Source organism: Bos indicus, chromosome 9 (assembly GCF_029378745.1).
Source record: "Bos indicus isolate NIAB-ARS_2022 breed Sahiwal x Tharparkar chromosome 9, NIAB-ARS_B.indTharparkar_mat_pri_1.0, whole genome shotgun sequence".
NCBI lineage: Eukaryota > Metazoa > Chordata > Mammalia > Artiodactyla > Bovidae > Bos > Bos indicus.
Window position 1 is genome coordinate 67489218 of NC_091768.1, and position 20455 is coordinate 67509672.

General features: G+C 39.8%; 1 protein-coding gene across 2 annotated transcripts in view; it reads left to right on the plus strand.

Annotated features, from left to right (window-relative positions):
* Positions 1–20455, plus strand: part of LAMA2 (laminin subunit alpha 2) — a 694677-nt gene that overhangs the window by 272229 nt on the left and 401993 nt on the right. For both annotated transcript variants that reach the window (XM_070795552.1, XM_070795553.1), the window contains exon 9: positions 5926–6025. In XM_070795552.1, the coding sequence (XP_070651653.1) occupies positions 5926–6025 (100 nt within the window). The remainder of the gene's footprint in view (positions 1–5925; positions 6026–20455) is intronic.

A 20455-nucleotide genomic window follows, 5' to 3' on the forward strand; every position in this document is an offset into this window, starting at 1 on the left:
TCATAATAGAAGCTGATATAAATCATTGAGGATGTGATATAAAATATTTCCATCTCTCCAGAAAGTCCCATGGTGACTCATTCCAGTCAATCCTTACCCCCAGGCAAACTTTGTTCTGATTTTTGTAGCATAAATTAGTTTTGCCTCTTAGTGAATTTTCTAAAAATGAAATCGTAAGTTCACAAAATTTTTGGTCTTCCTTTCACTCAATGTAACAGGTTTAAATTTACCCATGTTGTACACACCAATTGTATTTCTTTTTTAAAAAATGCTAAGGAGTAGCCCTCTGCATGAATGTATCTTAATTTTAAATCCATTCTCCTATATATTTGGGTCATTTCCAGTTTTGGTTAGTTCCTGCAAATCAATTTTATAAGAGTCTTTTTGTGGTCATGTGTTATTAACCTTGCATAAATGTCTAGGAGTATAATAGTTGTTTCATAGAATAGATGTATGTTTGACTTTATAAGATACTGCCAATGTTTCATCAAGTTAATGATACTATTTTACATGTTCACCAGAAATATGTGTGAGTTCTACTTCTTCCATCTCTAACATTTGGTCTGGACTATCTTTTTGAAGTAGTCCTCCTAGTGGATGTGGGTGTAGTGGGTCTGGCAAGTCAGTACTAGGCAGCCACTAAGTCAGTCCTGTCAATGCTGAGTGCTACAGCACATCTTTTATGAATTTACAGCAGTTTTTTTTGGACTAAATTTCTAAGTGCCTGCTGGCTATTCTGTATCCTCTCTTGTGAAGTGTTTCTTCAAAATTTTTCTTTTTAATTCTAGAAAAGTCATAATTTTGTTTTAGGGCTGTAGCCCATCTCAAGTAAATCTTTGTGTGAAGTAATGATTGAGATCTACATGCTTCACCTGTTGTTCCAGCACCATTTTTTGAAAAACACTTTTTTTCTCTTTCAAATTGTTTTGAGCCATTTTTTGAAAATAAGTTGATCATTTGGGTTAACATCTGGAGCCCCAGTTCTATTCCATGGGTTTGTTTTTCCATCTTGTGCTAACAGCACACTGTCTACACGACTAGCTGGTTCCCATGACTTCAGAAATACTTTATGCACATCATTATAATTTATTTAAAATAAGTTTTTATTCACATTGTGATTTGTTGTCTGTTGTTTAGCTTCTAAGTATTTGGGCTTTATTAAGTAATCCAGTGGTTAGTGTTAGTCACTCAGTTGTGTCCAACTCTTTGCGAGCCCATGGACTATATCCCTCCAGGCTCCTCTGTCCATGGAGTTATCCAGGCAAGCATACTGGAGTAGGTTGCCATTCTCTTCTCCAGGGGATCTTCCTGACACAGGGATCAAAGCCAGGTCTCCCACATTGCAGGCAGATTCTTTACCATCTGAGCAACCAGGAAAGTCCCATATATGAATATTACTTATTATTAAAATGGAAACTTTATATTTTGTTTTCATTTTTATAGATGTAATCACTAAGAAACACAGTGCAGCTAAATAAGTAGACAGAACTGGGAGGGAACTTGTTATAGCCCTGTACTCAATGTATTATGGTCTTTTTTGGATTTCATTTATTCTTATGAGAAGGCAGCCATCATTTGTATTTTTGTTCTTCTGTATGTAAGATGTCTATCTTCTCTAACTGATTTCAAGATATACTCTTTATATTTATCTTTTAGCAAACTAACCATGTATTGGTAAATTATGGCCCCTAGATAAAATTTGACCCATGGCCTATATTTGTATGGCCTGCAAAAAACAAAAATTTTTTTCTTTATATTTGTAAATACTTATTTTAAAAAGAGAGGGAGGAGGAGAAGGAGGGGAGGAGGAAATGAAGGGAAAGGGAAAGGAGATGGAGCGAGAAGAAAAAGAAAACCCCAATTAAGAAGAAGAGCAAGAATAAGATGGATCAAAAGCTAGGAGGAAGAGGAGGAGGTGAGGAAGGGGAGTAGAAGAAGAAACAGACCTTAGGTGACTTACAAAACCTACAATGTTACTCTCTAATTTTACAGAAAAAGTTTTCCAATCTTGGTTAGACCATGTTTGTCTAAATGTGGCTTTCTTTGTGCTTATATTCTTGGTTACTAAACTTCTTGTAGTTATAAATTGAGATTGCTGCATTTTGGACATTTTAGGCCATTATCTCCTTACATATTTTTTTTTGAACTGTGCTCTCATCCTTTTGTGACTCCAGCTACATACAGTCTAGGTTGCTGGACTGTGCCTATAGGTTACTGAGGCTGTAATAATTTTTTTTTCTTTCTTTGTGCTTCAGATTGGATAATTTCTATTTATCTGTAATCAGCTATACTACTTTTCTGCATGCCATCAGTTATCTGTTGCTAAGCATATCCAGTTAATTTTTCAGCTTTATAGACTACTTATTTTTTTTTATAGTTTCCTCCACTCTGCTGAAAAAAATTCATGTATTCACTCATTATAAACCTTTATGCTCTTCAGCATATCTAGAGACCTATACAAGTCTTTGTCTATTAATACTTGGGGCACCTCACTGTTTTTGTTGACCTGTTTTTTTTTCTTGAATAAGGACCATGCCTTAGTTTTTCTCCTCATGTCTAGTAATTCATGATTAACACAGGAAATTTTGGTTGATACATTGTAGTGACAAACGATTCTGTTATCTTCTTCTGAAGATTTTTGGATTTTGTTTCAGTTTGTAGTCCGCTTACTGACTAATCACTATGAAACTGGAGGCTTGCTTTTATACTTCTCTAGAGCAGATTAATAGAAAACTAAAGGTATGTATCTAACCTTTCTTGGTTGATAAACTAATTTCTATTTAGATTATATCATGTAGACTAAAAAGTCTATTCAGGTCATTCGGCTTTCCTGCTGTTGCTTCCCGGTGGACCCCTTGGAGTCCCCAGAATTAATGTGCAATTAAGGAATCAGTTAAGAATGGAGGGGTATTGATATGTAGATTTTGTTGTTACCCTTATAAGAACATGAATCTTATCTAGTGTGTTTTTTCTTTCAAATCTCAAATCCTTCTAATTTATGCATGCTTTTGATTATTCTTCCAAGCCCTCAAATATTTGATTTTTTATATTTGTCCAGAATTCATCATTGTCATTTTAGGATGTGTTGGACCTATTAAAGACACTCTGCCATTATTAAAACTGGAAGCTTGATCAAGTTTTTAATACAACTTATTAAGTGAATCTGAATCTAGAATTTTATACTTTAGCACATAAAAATATGTATGCTATATTTTGTGCTAAAAATTCATCTATTTCAAGTGTTTAGTATTTGGGTGAAAATTCCTTATGTTTTTATGAAGATATAGAAATAAAATTTTTGTACACTGTAAATTTTATATCTTAAAAACATATATCTGCATTATTAAAAATTATTGCCCTAAAATCTAATTTTAGGTATATCTACTAAGTACATATATTTAACAATTAAAACATATATGTATATATATATGCTTATGGCCATGTTTACTTTGAGAATTAGTAATCTTATTATTTTAGTAAAATTAAAAATAAAGCATAAAATAGATATATTTATAGAATATCTTATGTTAGAAGGTTTCCTTTGTACCATTTCTTTTTAGATTCCACATATAAGGGATGTCATACAACGTTTCTTATTCTTCTGTCAGACTTACTTCATTCAGTATGACATTCTCTAGGTCCATGTTGCTGCAAATGGCATTATTTCAATCTTTTTAATAATTGAGTAATATTCCATTGTATATATGTACCAGATTTTCTTTATCCATTCCTCTGTTGATGGAAATTTAGGTTGCTTCCATGTCTTGGCTCTTGTTAGCGATCCTGCAATAAGGGGTGCATGTATCCTTTCGGATCATGTTTTTCTCTGGATGTATGCCCAGGAGTGGGATTTCAGGGTCATCTGGTAGCTCTAATTTTAGTTTTTTAAGAAACCTCCATACTGTTCTCCATAGTGGCTGTACCAATTTACATTCCCACCAACAGTGTAGGAGGGTTCGCTGGAAGTTCTCCTGATCAGCAATCTGATTCAAGCAGATTTTCCCAATTACTGTAAGGAAGGATAATAAATTAAGAGGTTTTGGTTTACTCAAGCTCATCATTGGAATCATAAATCATATTCATAAAAGCTAAGAATTTATCCTAAAGAAATTTATTGCTATATATCCCCAAAGAGGTGTTTTGTTGTTTTTGTTTTGGTTTTTTTTTTTGGTGTTGCGGTTTTCTCTTGGTTAGAAAGTCCTTCTCCCAGTTCTGCCCTCAAATTGCTACTCACCTCAAGCTCTAGTCTAAAAGTTACTTTTTCTGTGAAACGTTGCTTGTCTTCATTATGTTCTTACTACTTCCTCTTTTGCTCCAGAACTCTCTTCTCTGTGTCTATTTTATCACTCGGCACGTTCTATTTAGTAAATATCTTTCAAGTCTGCTTTTCCAGTAAGCTTCTTTAACTCAGAAAGCAGGCCTTACCTATCTGGGCTTTGCATGATCCTTTCTTCACAATAGAAAGTAAATGAATGAGTGTTAAATAATGATTTTGAAACAGATCTCTGGACTTAGAAGATTAAATTCTATCAGACATGTAAATATTTTTCTGCTTATGATACTTTGACTTATTAACAATCAAGTTTTCATTATAAATTAAATCTAGACATATATATATATATATATGTAAACTATATTTGGGGACTTCCCTGGTGGTTCAGTAGTTAAGACTTTGCCGCCTGGCCCTGCAGGGGTTGCAAGTTCAATCCCTGATCAGGGAACTAGGATTCCACATGGCTTCTGGCCAAAAAACCAAAACATGAAACAGAAGTAATACTATAACAAATTTTAAAAAGACTTTAAAGATGGTCCACATCAAAAAAAAAAAAAAGCAATATTTTACAGGAAATAGCTTATATACATAATTATATGTATATTCAGCAGTATTTTAGTATTTCCTAGGCAAACAAATGTAGTTGCTTTTTTATTCTTATCCTATTACATCTAGAAAATAAATGTTTTATGTATGGTACATTGGCACAGTCTAGGTTTATTTAATTAAAATATTCTAATGTTAAAAGCTACTTGTATTATTTTATATATGTGAGAAATCTTATGAGATAGTTTCTGTTATTCCTCTTAATTTTAATTTAATAACATCACTATGATTGCTATTATTAATCTCATATTACCAGAAAGTAAGGTGCAGAAGACTGCATAGCCAGTAAGTGTCCACAGTGGAATGTGAGCTCAAGGCTTCCTAATTATAGAATCTACATTCCTCACCCCAGATTATGCTCACTCCTGAGAAAATCAAAATTTTAACATCGATATTTAAGATTACCTTTTCTCAAGCACCAAATTTAATTAGTTATATTGTGATCAATGTGAAAAAGATTTTGAACATTAAAAATTTGGGGGAAAATTACCAAATTTGAACTACATTGTAATAAAACAAAAAAGTAAGGAAGATTTTATCATGGAATGTGTATTTCTCTTACATTTTCTATATAAGCAAACATTGATATTTTGTTTCTATGATGATAATTGTGATTATAAAAGAAAGAGGTACATTCTAAAATATGTAGAGATTAAAAAACTATTTGGGATTTTCTTTAAAATTTTAGCAAAGAATAAAGCATGATGAAAGTTATGTGGTAAAATCCTGGTAATCATTGAATCTAGGTAACAGTTACATAGGAGTTTATTATATTATTCTCTTTACTTCTATATGTCCACTTAGAAGAAATGGATTCTAGCAATTTTGAAAATGTAGTAAAGACATTTTCTTATGTTATTATTTTCTCAATATAGTTTCTTATTGCATATCATTAAATTGGGAAAATAAAGAATTTTCTTATATTATCATTTTATCAATATAATGTTTTACTATATATCATTAAAATGACCTCTAAGGCTTACTGGATCAAAAAGTATTAGTGTTTTTATTACAGTTGACTTAAAGCAATTTAATATTTTTGTTAGGTATCTCCAAATTATCCAAGACCATGCCAGCCATGCCACTGTGATCCAGTTGGTTCCTTAAATGAAGTCTGTGTCAAGGATGAAAAACATGCTCGACGAGGTGAGAATTTGGTGGAGGGCCATTGTTCTGATTGAAAGTGAAAAAATGTTAGTTGCTCAGTCATATCCAACTCTTACATCTCAATAATTATGTTTATGTTTAATTATACCTTAAAAGCAAAAAGAGTTGAATTGTTTTACATTAGTTATACATGTATATGCATATATTTACATACCTCCGTGTATGTGTATATATATATATATATATACACACACATAAACCTTCTAGTCAATTATAGATCTGTGGTGTATGAACCTTTTGATGTTTTGTTATTTATTAGATTACTTTGTAGCTGGTATGGTTTCTGGGGTGAAATGACAGTGATCCTTGAGGGATGTGTGTGCTACAAAGGAAGAGCAAATAGATGAGATCACAGACTGAGATGTAGTTAATAATATAGAAAACAAGAAGTGTGCATAAAGCACTATAAAAGGCAGTAGGAATGAGTTCATGAAGGAAAAGAGGCCGACATTAATTTAAGCTAATACCTGCTTTGACGATTGAAATTCATGGTGAACTCCAAACATTAAGGAATCAAATGCCAAAATAACTCCTGGATGTAAAAATGTTTACAAGCTACTTCCAGGAAAGTTGCTTGCCAAGGTTATGTAGAAAATTCATAGAATATATCTGGAACTGTTTCTTTATATTTAGAAGACTGGGTTCTTCTATCCTGTGCGAAGACTAAAATAAATCATGGCTATTGTATAGGCTTTTCCCCCAAAGACTTTTGAGTTAAAAGGCTGGCAACATTTCTTTGACAGTTTAACTTACCTGCTTTCTTTACAAAGCTATATGATTATGTATTTAGGCCTTAGACTCTTAAATCTTAAAAGATTAAAAAATGATTATTTAAAAATCCTACTGGTGAATTATTGGTATCATTTTTTATTTTATGGTTCCTTATCTCTTTATGATAATAACTAAATCACATTATTTTTAAGATAATTTAATTTTATTCCCTGAGTTTAAACAGTAAGTATTCTACTGTTGAAAAAGTGATTTAAAAAATGTAGAAAAGTAGAAAAATGGGCATTCAGTGCAGTGGTAACTCAAATACTATTATTAACATTTGTGTGTTAACTTTAGATGGTGACTTTTTCCCCATATCTGTTCATATTTCTCTGAAATTTGGTTTTAGCTCCTAAATAACAGTCCTCAACTCTGAAAGATATTGATTGTTTCCAAATTTTGTATATTTTAACGAATATATGATGAAGATCTTTGTATATAAAATATTTTTCATTTATTTTTCCCTCTGAGATCTAAATTCTTTTTTTTCAAATTGAGGTATAGTTGATGTACAATATTATATATGTTACAGTTGTACAATACAGTGATTTTTCAGTTACTAGGAAAACAACACATGGTCAACTAAAATTTTAACAGTACAAACAGAATAAAGTAGATAGCAAATACTGTCCTCTTTAACCTATTCAACCCTAGTCTCATTTCCAAATGTAATCACAATTTAAAATTTTTTATAGAGTAATGTACCAAAATTGGAGAAGGCAATGGCACCCCACTCCAGTACTCTTGCCTGAAAAATCCCACGGATGGAGGAGCCTGGTAGGCTGCAGTCTATGGGGTTGCTGAGGGTCGGACATGACTGAGTGACTTGACTTCCCCTTTTCACTTTCATGCATTGGAGAAGGAAATGGCAACCCACTCCAGTGTTCTTGCCTGCAGAATCCCAGGGACGGGGGAGCCTGGTGGGCTGCCGTCTATGGGGTCACACAGAGTCGGACACAACTGAAGTGACTTAGCAGCAGCAGTACCAAAATTCAGAAAACTCACTTTAGCTATAATAATGACATTATGTTAAAATCACAATACATATTAATTTTTTTATTGAATTTCTTATGTGCCTTTATAATCTTCCCTGGAGAAGTAAATGGCAATCCACTCCAGTACTCTTGCCTGGAAAATCCCATGGACAGAGAAGCCTGGTATACTACAGTCCATGGGGTCACAAAGAGTCAGACACAACTGAGCGAATTCACTTCACTTTATAATCTTCAAATTCTTATCTACTCCAAAATAAGAAAATTATTTATTTCTTTAGCTCTTATTTCTTTCAATTCTTCCAGTTTTATTGCAATATAATTGACATACAGCACTGTGTAAGCTTGGGCTTCCCTTGCGGCTCAGTTGGTAAAGAATCCACCTGCAACGGGAGACCTGGGTTTGATCCCTGGGTTGGGAAGTTCCCCTGGAGAAGGGAAAGACTACCCACTCCAGTATTCTGGTCTGAAGAATTCCATGGACTGTATAGTCCATGGGGTCGCAAAGAATTGAACACAACTGAGCGACTTTCACTTTCGCTGTGTAAGTTTAAAATATTCAACATGATGATTTGACTTTCATGCTTACCACAATAAGTTTAGTGAACATCCATCATCTCAAGGATTACTTGAACACAAGCACGGCAATACCTTGACAGCCAATCTGAGAAACAAGATGGCTTTCTAAGTGATCAGTGGGATGGGATCTACTGGAAAAAGCGATGGCTCATGTCCTGGGCAGGACAGAGTGGGATGATGCAACATTTCATCACTTACTCAGAATGCAAAAGTAATGAATTGTTTATTTCTGGAATTTTCCATTTGATATTTTGCAACTGGGGTTGATCACAGGTTAACTGAAACCATGAAAAGTGAAACTACAGATAAGAGAGGAAATATGTATGTTTATTTTACAATTTGTATATGTTAGTAGTACTCTCTGCTATCTATTTGATTCTGCAGTTTGATTTTTTGGTAAGTGTTTATCTGGGCCTTGTTTTCTGTGTTTTTCCTAACTGTGTGTGTGTGTGTATGTGTGTGTGTGAGTGTGTGTGTGTGTGTGTATGCACACATGTGTATTTCCTAGTTTACCCTTTCAGGAGTCTTGAGTTTATATGTAAAGTTCTCTGATATGTCATCCTACCTTGAGTAGTATCTAGAATTTGTCTTTTGTTCAATAAAACCATGCTCCACACTCTAGACTACTTAATCAGAATTAATCAACTTGAGGAAAGACACTCGGAAAAGGCAATGGCAACCCAACCAGTACTCTTGCCTGGAAAATCCCAAGGGCAGAGGAGCCTGGTAGGCTGCAGTCCATGGGGTCTCGAAGAGTCGGACACGACTGAGCGACTTCACTTTCACTTTTCACTTTGATGCACTGGAGAAGGAAATGGCAAGCCACTCCAGTGTTCTTGCCTGCAGAATCCCAGGGACGGCGGAGCCTGGTGGGCTGCTGTCTATGGGGTCACACAGAGTCGGACACGACTGAAGCGACTTAGCAGCAGCAGCAGCAGGAAAGGCACTGGTTTAAGAAATGGCTTACTACTCTAGAAAATAACTATAGTTTCTTCTTCCAAGGGATTTCTCTGCTTCATAACAGCACAATCATTATATATATATATATATATATATATATATATATATCTGTCTGCCAATTTCAACCTGCACAGTCAAGTGTTCTGAACAAGACATTTAGTTTGTAGTAGTACTTTCAGAAACAAACATTGAAATAGACATTTTTTATCACAAAGTTATTTCTCTGTTTAGTCTTGAGGTCTGGAGATTTTAATATCAGAAATAAATATTAATTGAGGGGAGTGTTTCTGTGGCCTTTATTGAAGTGAACAGATGTCTTTTTCATTTGACTTCTATGTCTGATTAAGAAAATAAATTTATTGATGTTCAACAATGCAGACATAACTCAGAGATATTACAAGTTCAGTTCCAGACCACTGTAATAAAGCAAGTTCCAGTAATTTTTGGTTATCCAGTGCATAATAAAGTTATGTTTACATTATATGGTAATCTATTAAGTGTGTAATAGCATTATGTCTAAAAATACAATACCTTAATTCAAAAAGACTTTCTTGCTAAAAAATGCTAACCATTATCTGATCCTGTAGTGAGCTGCAATTTTTTGCTGATGGAGGATCTTGCCTTTAGGTCAATGGCTACAGGGTGGTGGTTGCTGAAAGTTGGGATGGCTGTGGCAATTTCTTACTATAACTAAATAATGATGTTTGCTACATTGACTGACATCCTTTCAAAAACAATTTCTCTGTAGCATGTAATGCTGTTTGATAGCATTTTATCCACAATAAGACATCTTTCAAAATTGGAGTCAGTCTTCTCAAACCCTGTGGCTGCTTTATCAGATCAATTCAGTCAGTTCAGTCGCTCAGTCATGTCCAGCTCTTCGTGACTCCATGGACTGCAGTATGCAAGGCCTCCCTGTCCATCACCAGCTCCTGGAGTTTACCCAAACTCATGTCCACTGAGTCAGTGATGCCATCCAACCATATCATCCTCTGTCATCCCCTTCTCCTCCTGCCCTCAATCTTTCCCAGCATCAGGGTCTTTTCAAATGAGTCAGTTCTTCATATCAGATCAGATCAGTCGCTCAGTCATGTCCGACTCTTTGTGACCCCGTGAATAGCAGCATGCCAGGCCTCCCTGTCCATCACCAGCTCCCAAAGTTGACTCAGACTCACGTCCATCGAGTCAGTGATGCCATCCAGCCATCTCATCCTCTGTCGTCCCCTTCTCTTCCTGCCCCCAACCCCTCCCAGCATCAGTCTTTTCCAATGAGTCAACTCTTCGCATCAGGTGGCCAAAGTACTGGAGTTTCAGCTTTAGCATCATTCCTTCCAAAGAAATCCCAGGGCTGATCTCCTTCAGAATGGACTGGTTGGATCTCCTTGCAGTGCAAGGGACTCTCAAGAGTCTTCTCCAGCACCACAGTTCAAAAGCATCAATTCTTTGGTGCTCAGCCTTCTTCCCAGTCCAACTCTCACATCCATACATGACCACTGGAAAAACCATAGCCTTGACTAGACGAACCTTTGTTGGCAAAGTAATGTCTCTGCTTTTGAATCTTCATATCAGGTGGCCAAAATATTGGAGTTTCAGCTTCAGCATCAGTCCTTCCAATAAACATTCAGGACTGATTTCCTTTAGGATGGACTGGTTGGATCTCCTTTCAGTCTAAGGGACTCTCAAGAGTCTTATCCAATACCACAGTTCAGAAGCATCAATTCTTCAGTGCTCAGCTTTCTTTATAGTCCAACTCTCACATCCATACATGACTACTGGAAAAACCATAGCCTTGACTACATGGATCTTTGTTGGCAAGGTAATGTCTCTGCTTTTTAATATGCTGTCTAGGTTGGTCATAAATTTTCTTTCAAGGAGTAAGCATCTTTTTATTTCATGGCTGTAATCAGCATCTGCAGTGATTTTGGAGCCCAAAAAAATAAAGTCTGGCACTGTTTCCACTGTTTCCCCAACTATTTGCCATGAAGTGATGGGACTGGATGCCATGATCTTTGTTTTCTTAATGTTGAGCTTTAAGCCAACATTTTCACTCTCCTTTTTCACTTTCATTAAGAGGGTCTTTAGTTCTTCTTTGCTTTCTGCCATAAGGGTGGTGTCATCTGCATATCTGAGGTTATTGATATTTCTCCTGGCAATCTTGATTCCAGCTTGTGCTTCTTCCAGCCCAGCGTTTCTCATAATGTGCTCTGCATAGAAGTTAAATAAGCAGGGTGACAATATACAGCCTCGGTGTACTCCTTTTCCTATTTGTTGTTCCATGTCCAGTTCTGTTACTTCCTGACTACATACAGATTTCTCAAGAGGCAAGTCAGGTGGTCTCTTTCAGAATTTTCCACAGTTTATTGTGATCCATACAGTCAAAGGTTTTGGCATAGTCAATAAAGCAGGAATAGATGTTTTTCTGGAACTCTCTTGCTTTTTCCATGATCCAGCAGATGTTGGCAATTTGATCTCTGGTTCCTCTGCCTTTTCTAAAACCAGCTTGAACATCTGGAAGTTCACGGTTCGCGTATTACTGAAGCCTGGCTTGGAGAATTTTGAGCATTAATTTGCTAGTGTGTGAGATGAGTGCAATTGTGCAGTAGTTTGAGCATTCCCGAAGAAAGGCATTGCCTTTCTTTGGGATTGGAATGAAAATTGACCTTTTCCAGTCCTGTGGCCACTGCTGAGTTTTCCAAATTTGCTGGCATATTGAGTGCAGCACTTTCACAGCATCATCTTTCAGGATTTGGAATAGCTCAACTGGAATTCCATCACCTCCACTAGCTTTGTTCATAGTGATGCTTCGTAAGGCCCACTTGACTTCACATTCCAGGATGTCTGGCTCTAGGTGAGTGGTCACATCTTTGTGGTTATCTTGGTCATGAAGATCTTTTTTGTACAGTTCTTCTGTGCATTCTTGCCACCTTTTCTTAATATCAACTAAGTTTATCAACTAAGTTTACATAATATTTGTTGTCAGTTCAATAGTCTTCACTGCATATTCACCAGGAGTAGAATCTATCCCAAGGAATCACTTTCTTTCCTTATCCAGGAGAGGCAACTTTGCATTTGTTAAAATTTATCATCATATTGTGGCAATTAAGTCCTGTTTTCAGGCTCTACTTCTTTTGCTGTTTCCACCATATCTGCAGTGACTTTCTGCAACAGAAGTTGAATCCTCCGTAGTTATCCATAAAGGCTGGAATAAATTTCTTCTCAACTTCTGTTAATGTTGATACTTTGACCTCTTCCCATTGTTGGGGGAGTTTGTAGTTTCCTCAGTTCTGTCTCGTTGCAATAAAAATTTGATGGACAGACCAGCATTACAGCTCTCAGATGGATCAGTGTACAGCTCTTGAATGGAGCACTGTTATAGCTCCAAGTTACAGCTCAGTTTTATTTAGAAAGTAAAGGAAAATACATCCTTGAGGCCTGAGGGCATGCTGACCCAAAAAATACGAAGAGAAGAGAGGCCCCCCAGCCCAATTTTGGCTCCGCTTTTTATGTTTTTTTTTCTCCCCCTGGGCCTGCCGTATGTAAATTGGGCTAGCCAGGAGTGCTGTTTGTTTTACCAGGGTTCCTCACTCTGGTGCTTGGACCCTCCTTTGTGCTAATTTTTTGGGCTTTTTCCTTAGTTGTCTTTTAGCCACTGCCACTCTGGACTCCTTTTTCCTATTCTAACTGCCTAGCATTACCTGCTCAAGAGATGGGAGGCCTAATTCTTTGGGAATAGAGGCATCGAGGTCTCTCTGGCTACTTCCTGATGAACTGGGATGGCAAGGGGCATTGGGCCTCACCCTCTTGCAAGTCTCAAGTCTCAGAGTCCTTGTAGTGGTGTCCATTTAAGGGTGAGTGATGTTTTCCATGGTCAGCTATTGTTTTATAATCCTTGTTGAACTGGCACTGCATGTTGTAGCTTGTTGACCTGGGCAGAGACAAAATGGGTTAGACAATTGATAATACATGGGGCAATCATAAGCCGCATCAATATGGTGATAACAAGGTAGGGGCATTAGCCAACTCCAAATCCCCCCTCACCAGGAGAATCCCCCAAAGAAAGATTGTAGCCACCCCAAGAACTCTCCAGTTCATTCTTTGAGATCCTGTAGGGTCTGAATGTTTCTCTTGAGGACTGTGAGACTTTCTTTAATTTAGCTGGATGTATTTACCCAGAATCAAACGTCTCATTCAAGATGGCTCAAGTCCCTCCTTGTTCAGGGATCAGGAGATCTATCTCCTGTCTGTTTTGCAGTACAACCCCTGCAAAGCTGTGTTGGCTCTTTAGAGCTTCCCTGAGAAATATTAACCCCAGAAACTTAATTTTGGGAGTGTTCATTAGAATGGCACTCATTTGTAGTTCTGAATAGGTACCTGAGATCTCCCAGGGGCTCACAGGTGTATTGAGTGTCCTCTTCCATTTTCTTCCATGGCTTGACTCATGAATAGTCAACCCAGGAGTTATGTCCTAGTACCTTAACTGCTATTGGGGTAGAAAATATTACAGGGTAGGGGCCCTTCCATGTAGCCTGGGGTTAAGCCTTTGGGGACCCATCTTTCCAGACTTTAATTAGGTCTTGAGTCCCTGGAGCATATAATGGTGACTCTATTGAATCTTTGGGGTTCTGGTTGACACCGCATAAGTGTATATCCTGTTGGAATTGCCCAATGGCCATGGTATAAGACTGGAGGATCTGAGCCTCTGGATCTAGGAGGAGGTCATTGACATAAACAAAAGGTCTCCCATATAGCATCTCATAAAAACTAAGACCAACCTGTTCCTTAGGGGCAATACAGGTGCAGAGGAGAGCCATTGGGAAAGCCTCCTTCCATCCCAGGGAGGTCTCCTGGTTTATCTTTTTTATTTCTGATTTTAAGAATTGGTTGGCTCCTTCTACTTTTTCTGAAGACTGAGGCCTCCAGGCACAATGGAGGTAATGAGTAATGCCCAATGCTTTAGAGACCCCTTGGGTGACCTTAGAAGTAAATGATGTCCCATTGTCATTTTGTAATGACCTGGACAGACCAAATCTCAGAATGAATTCATGGAGCAGTTTGTTGTTGTTGTTGTTTTTACCACCCCCTCAGCCATCTCAGTCCAGGTGGGAAAGCTTTCACTCCATCCTGTGAGTGTATCTATCATGACTCAGAGGTATTTATACCCTTGAGAAACTGGAATCTGGGTGAAGTCCATCCGCCAGTTCTCTCCTGGGTAGGTCCCACGTCGTGGGACAGGCTGGGCCAGCTGGGGTCTTTGAGCTCCTTGGGCATTAATTGGCAAGTGGTACAAGAGGAAACCACTTATCTTATAGTCGCTTGGAGGCCTGTTCCTTTGAAGGACTTTTCTAGTAATCTTTGGAGGGCCTTTTCCCCTAAATGAGTGGTGGCATGTAAGGAGTTAACCAACTTCCATTGGAAGTTTCCAGGCAGAAAAAGGAGTCCCTCCTTTTGGAACCACCCCATGCGATCTTCTTGAAAGTCCTCACTCTTAGCTTTAAGAGTCTCACCTTCAGTATATGAAGGAGTTTCTGGAAAATTAGTTTGTGGAACTAAGGTGGCAACCCCTATATTAGATCATGGTTCTGTAATGCTGTTCGCTTAGCTTCCTGATTGGCTGCTTGGTTACCTCGTGCCACTTCCATGCTCCCTTTTTGGTGTCCTTTACAGTGGGAGACTGAAACCTCAGCTGGCAGATGAACTGCCTCCAAGAGACTAAGGATTTGGTCACCATATTTGATTGGGGACTCTTGGGTGGTCAAGTGGCCTCTTTCTTTCCAAATAGCAGCATGTGCATGAAGCACCAGAAAGGCATACTTGGAGTCAGTGTAAATGGCTACTCTTTTTCCTTTTCCCAGCTCTAAAGCTTGAGTCAGGGCTATGAGCTCAGCTAATTGGGCTGAAGTACCTGGTGGCAAAGGTTTAGCCTCTATGGCCTCAAAATTGGAGACTGCTGCATACCCGGCTCTTCTTTTTCTATCCAAGACAAAGCTGCTTCCATCAGTGTACCAGATTTTCTCAGGATTGGTAAGAGGATCTTCTGACAATCCCTCTCGGCATTTTGTCCAGCAGTCCAAGGTTTCTAGGCAAGAATGAAAGAGGAGAGAGCCCTTGGGAGTAGGCAGGAGGGTGGCTGAATTAAGAATCTCACAAGGGGATATAGTGAGGCCTAGATTTTCCATCAGCACTACTTGATATCTGAGGATTCTTTGATCAGACATTCATAAATGGCCTCTCCCATTTAGGAGTTGTTTCACTTGTGGTGGGTAAAAACAGTTAGTTTGCCCCCCAAAAGAGAGTTATAAAGCATCTTCTATCAGGATTGCAATAGCTGCAAGATTTGAAGGCAGGGAGGCCAGCCTTGGGCGGTTGGGTCTAGCCTCTTGGAAAATAAGCTACAGTCTGGGGCTCAGGTCCCATACTTTGAGTTAACACTCCCCAAGGCTATTCCTTCTTTTTTGTGGACGTAAAGTTGGAATGCTTTTTCTGGGTCTGGCAACCTCAAGGCAGATGCTTTAGTTAAGGCTTGTTTTGGATTTCCAGTTGAGCTATTTCAAATCCTAAAAGGTGATGCTGTGAAAGTGCTGCACTCAATATATCAGCAAATTTGGAAAACTCAGCAGTGGCCACAGGACTGGAAAAGGTCAGTTTTCATTCCAATCCCAAAGAAAGGTAATATAAAATAATGCTCAAACTACATCACAATTGCACTCATCTCTCACACTAATAAAGTAATGCACAAAATTCTCCAAGCCAGGCTTCAGCAGTATGTGAACTGTTAACTTCCAGATGTTCAAGCTGGTTTTAAAAAAGGCAGAGGAACCAGAGATCAAATTGCCAACATCCGCTGGATCGTCAAAAGAGCAAGAGGGTTCCAGAAAAACATCTATTTCTGCTTGATTGACTATGCCAAACCTTTGACTGTGTGGATCACAATAAACTGTGGAAAATTCTGAAAGAGATGGGAATACCAGACCACCTGATCTGCCTCTTGAGAAATCTGTATGCAGGTCAGGAAGCAACAGTTAGAACTGGACATGGAACAACAGACTGGTTCCAAATAGGAAGAGGAGTACTTCAAGGCTGTATACTGTCACCCTGCTTATTTAACTTCTATGCAGAGTACATCATGAGAAACATTGGGCTGGAAGAAGCACAAGCTGGAATCAAGATTGCCGGGAGAAATATCAATAACCTCAGATATGGAGATGATACAACACTTATGGCAGAAAGTCAAGGAGAACTAAAGAGCCTTTTAATGAAAGTGAAAGAGAGTGAAAAAGTTGGCTAAAGCTCAACGTTCAGAAAACTAAGATCATGGCATCCGGTCCCGTCACTTCATGGCAAGTAGATGGGGAAACAGTGGAAACAGTGGCTGATTTTATTTTTCTGGGCTCCAAAATCACTGCGGATGGTGATTGCAGCCATTAAATAAAAAGACACTTGGTCCTTGGAAGGAAAGTTATGACCAACCTAAACAGCATATTCAAAAGCAGAGACATTACTTTGCCAACAAAGGTCCATCTAGTCAAGGCTCTAGTTTTTCCAGTAGCCATATATGGATGTGAGAGCTGGACTCTAAAGAAAGCTGAGCGCTGAAGAATTGATGCTTTTGAACTGTGGTGTTGGAGAAGACTCCTGAGAGTCTTTTGGACTTCAAGGAGATCCAGCCAGTCCATCCTAAAGGAGATCAGTCCTGGGTGTTGGAGGGACTGTTGTTGAAGCTGAAAGTCCAATACTTTGGCCACCTGATGCAGAGAGCTGACTCATTTGAAAGACCCTGATGCTGGGAAAGATTGGGGGAAGGAGGAAAAGGGGACGACAGAGGATGAGATGGTTGAATGGCATCCCCGACACAATGGACATGGGTTTGGGTGGACTCCGAAAGTTGGTGATGGATGGGGAAACCTGGCATGGTGCAGTTCATGGGGTCGCAAAGAGTCAGACACGACTGAGCGACTGAACTGAACTGACTGCCTTCTTTGAGGAGTCCCCCACGTCAGTGGGATTGAATCATCCTGTCCCTTCAAGTTTTCATATAAGGACTGGGCAATTAGACCATAGCTGGGTATTCAGATTCTACAGTGTCCAATTAGCCTTAGAAAAGCTCGCAATTCTTTTCGAGTCGGGAGAGGGCAACTGAAGGATTCCTTGTACCCGATCAGAGGATAGCCTCCTGGACCCAAGTGTAATCTCCCAGGTAAGTGACCTTTGTCTCAACCATCTGTGCCTTAGCATGGGAGACTTTATATCTCCTCTCTGCCAAAAAATTTAGAACCTGAATTGCATGTTGTTGGGCATTTTTCTCATCTGGAAAGCAGATTAGTAGGTTATCTATGTATTGTAGCATTTTCCCGTTAGGTCCCAGGTCCAGATCTAGGAGATCATGGCTAAGAGCCTGCCCAAACAGGTAAGCGCTCTCTCTGAACCCCTGAGGTAATACTGTCCAAGTCATCTGTTGGTGTTTTTCTCCTGGGGCCTCCCACTTGAAGGCAGAATGATATTGGTGTTCTTTAGCCAGTAGTATGCAAAAGAATGCATCTTTGAGATCCAAGACTGTAAACCACTTGGCACTGGGTGGGATTTCTCCTAAGATTACATAGGGATTGGGTTGTGGGATGGAGGGGGACTACAGCTTCATTTATGATTTGGAGATCTTGAACTATTTGACAGGTTCCATCCTTTTTCTTTACAGGGAGGATTGGGGTGTTACACAGCGAATTGGTGGGGACCAATAGCCCACAGGCAAGGAATTTATTTATTAGAAGTTGTAGTCCTTCCTGAGCTTCTCTTCTGAGGGGATATTGTTTCTGGTTAGGAAACTGAGTGGGATCTCAGAGGACAATGATGACTGGTTCACCTTGGTGGGCTCATTCAGGAGTCCCCTGGTCCCACACCTGGGGGTTAATTTTGTCCTCCCATAGTTTTTGGTTCCTCTCTATTGGAGAGGGTGTAATGGGTTCTTCAGTAGTAACCAGAAGCTTTAGGGCTCTAGAGGCTGAAAAGCTTCCCATCACAAGGGTGGTCCCCAGTTTAGTGAGTATATCTCTTCCCAATAAGGGAGTAGGACTCTCAGGGACTACCAGAAACTGGTGGGAAAATATTTGTCCATCCCAGCAACAAAGAAGTGCTCAGGTGAATCTTTTAGTAATTGTTTTTCCTGTAGCACCCACAATGGTACAGGTTTGGGAGGAGAAGGTTCCGGAGTAGGAGGTCAGGACAGAGCAGGTAGCCCCTGTGTCAACCAAGGAGTTCTTGGACCTACCTGCCACATCCAGTTGCACCCTTGGCTCCAGCCCCATGCTGGTTATCTGTGACAGGCAAGTTGGCTGGAGTGGGCCATTTCAGTCCTGTTGAACCATTGTGAGGGAAGGCTTGGTGTTTGCCCTTGAGGCTCTTGGCTCCCGAGAGCAAGTTGCCCACAGGGACATTGCCGCCCAATGTTCCAATTGATGGCACTTGTAGCAAACCATTTTAGGAGACTTGTCATGGTTTGGACACTCTTTGGCCCAATGCCCCGCCTGTCTACAGATTAAGCATTTGCCTCGTTCCTTGTCCTTCAGGGACTCAGGGTTTGCCATAGGGCTTCCCTGGAGGGTGGCCAGCACCTTGGCATGCCTTATCCCTTTCCTTTTCTCCCTTTCCTGGGCCTTTGCCTCCCTCTCCATGGGTGGACTTCCTTAGGGGTGAGTCTTTCTGAAGCTTATTCTACCCAGTACTGTTGCAACCTGAGAGCCAGGTGTCCCCGGATCAGGGTGCAGATCCCCAGGCAAGCTGAGCCATGATAGCCTCCTGGAAAACAAATCCTCAGGCAGGTCGAGGCAGGTTGGCCTCCAGAGAATTGGGTCCCTGGGCAGGTCAAGGGATCTCAACCTCCTGGGACCCCTGGACTGGCAGATCCCTGAGCAAGTTGAAGCGTGACAACATTTAGAGGACCAGATCCCTAGTCAGGTCGAGGCAGAGCGACCTCCTGGGATGCCCAGACTAGAGCTGGGTGTCCCTAAGGTCTCCAGTGTGACCAGTACTGGGTAAGATTAAGGGATTGTAGTTTTAACTCATTGCCAGTTTGTTCACGCAGATGGGAATAGATATCATGATGTAAAGCAGTCCAAGCCTGTGCCCTAAGACTGTGAACCTGGTGAAGCAGCCATAAGACTTATCCTCTTACTGCTCTAAGGGAATGTAAGTCACTGATTTCCTCTCCTAGTCGTCCATAAGAGTAGATTAGGGTGACTCCAATGGTAAACACGGAGAAGGCAATGGCACCCCACTCCAGTACTCTTGCCTGGAAAATCCCATGGATGAAGGAGCCTGGTGGGCTGCAGTCCATGGGGTCGCAAGGAGTCAGACACAACTGAGCCACTTCGCTTTCACTTTTTACTTTCATGCATTGGAGAAGGAAATGGCAACCCACTCCAGCGTTCTTGCCTGGAGAATCCCAGGGACGGGGGAGCCTGGTGGGCTGCCATCTACGGGGTCGCACAGAGTTGGACACGACTGAAGTGACTTAGCAATGGTAAATATTTCATCGTCATAGACCCACTTTAGGTAATAACAAAAGTAATGACAAAGGAATGGGTTATCTGGTCCTGTTAGAGGCATTCAGTTCAGTCGCTCAGTTGTGTCCGACTCTTTGCAACCCCATGAATCGCAGCACTCCAGGCCTCCCTGTCCATCACAAACTCCTGGAGTTCACTCAAACTCACATCCATCGAGTCGGTGATGCCATCCAGCCATCTCATCCTCTGTCGTCCCCTTCTCCTCCTGCCCCTAATCCCTCCCAGCATCAGAGTCCCTTCCAATGAGTCAACTCTTCGCATGAGGTGGCCAAAGTACTGGAGTTTCAGATTTAGCATCATTCCTTCCAAAGAACACCCAGGGCTGATCTCCTTTAGAATGGACTGGTTGGATCTCCTTGCAGTAAGGGCCTCTCAGGAGTCCTCTCCAGCACCACAGTTCAAAAGCATCAATTCTTCAGCACTCGGCTTTCTTCATAGTCCAACTCTCACATCCATACATGACCACTGGAAAAACCATAGCCTTGACTAGACTAACCTTTGTTGGCAAAGTAATGTCTCTGCTTTTCAATATACTATCTAGGTTGGTCATAACT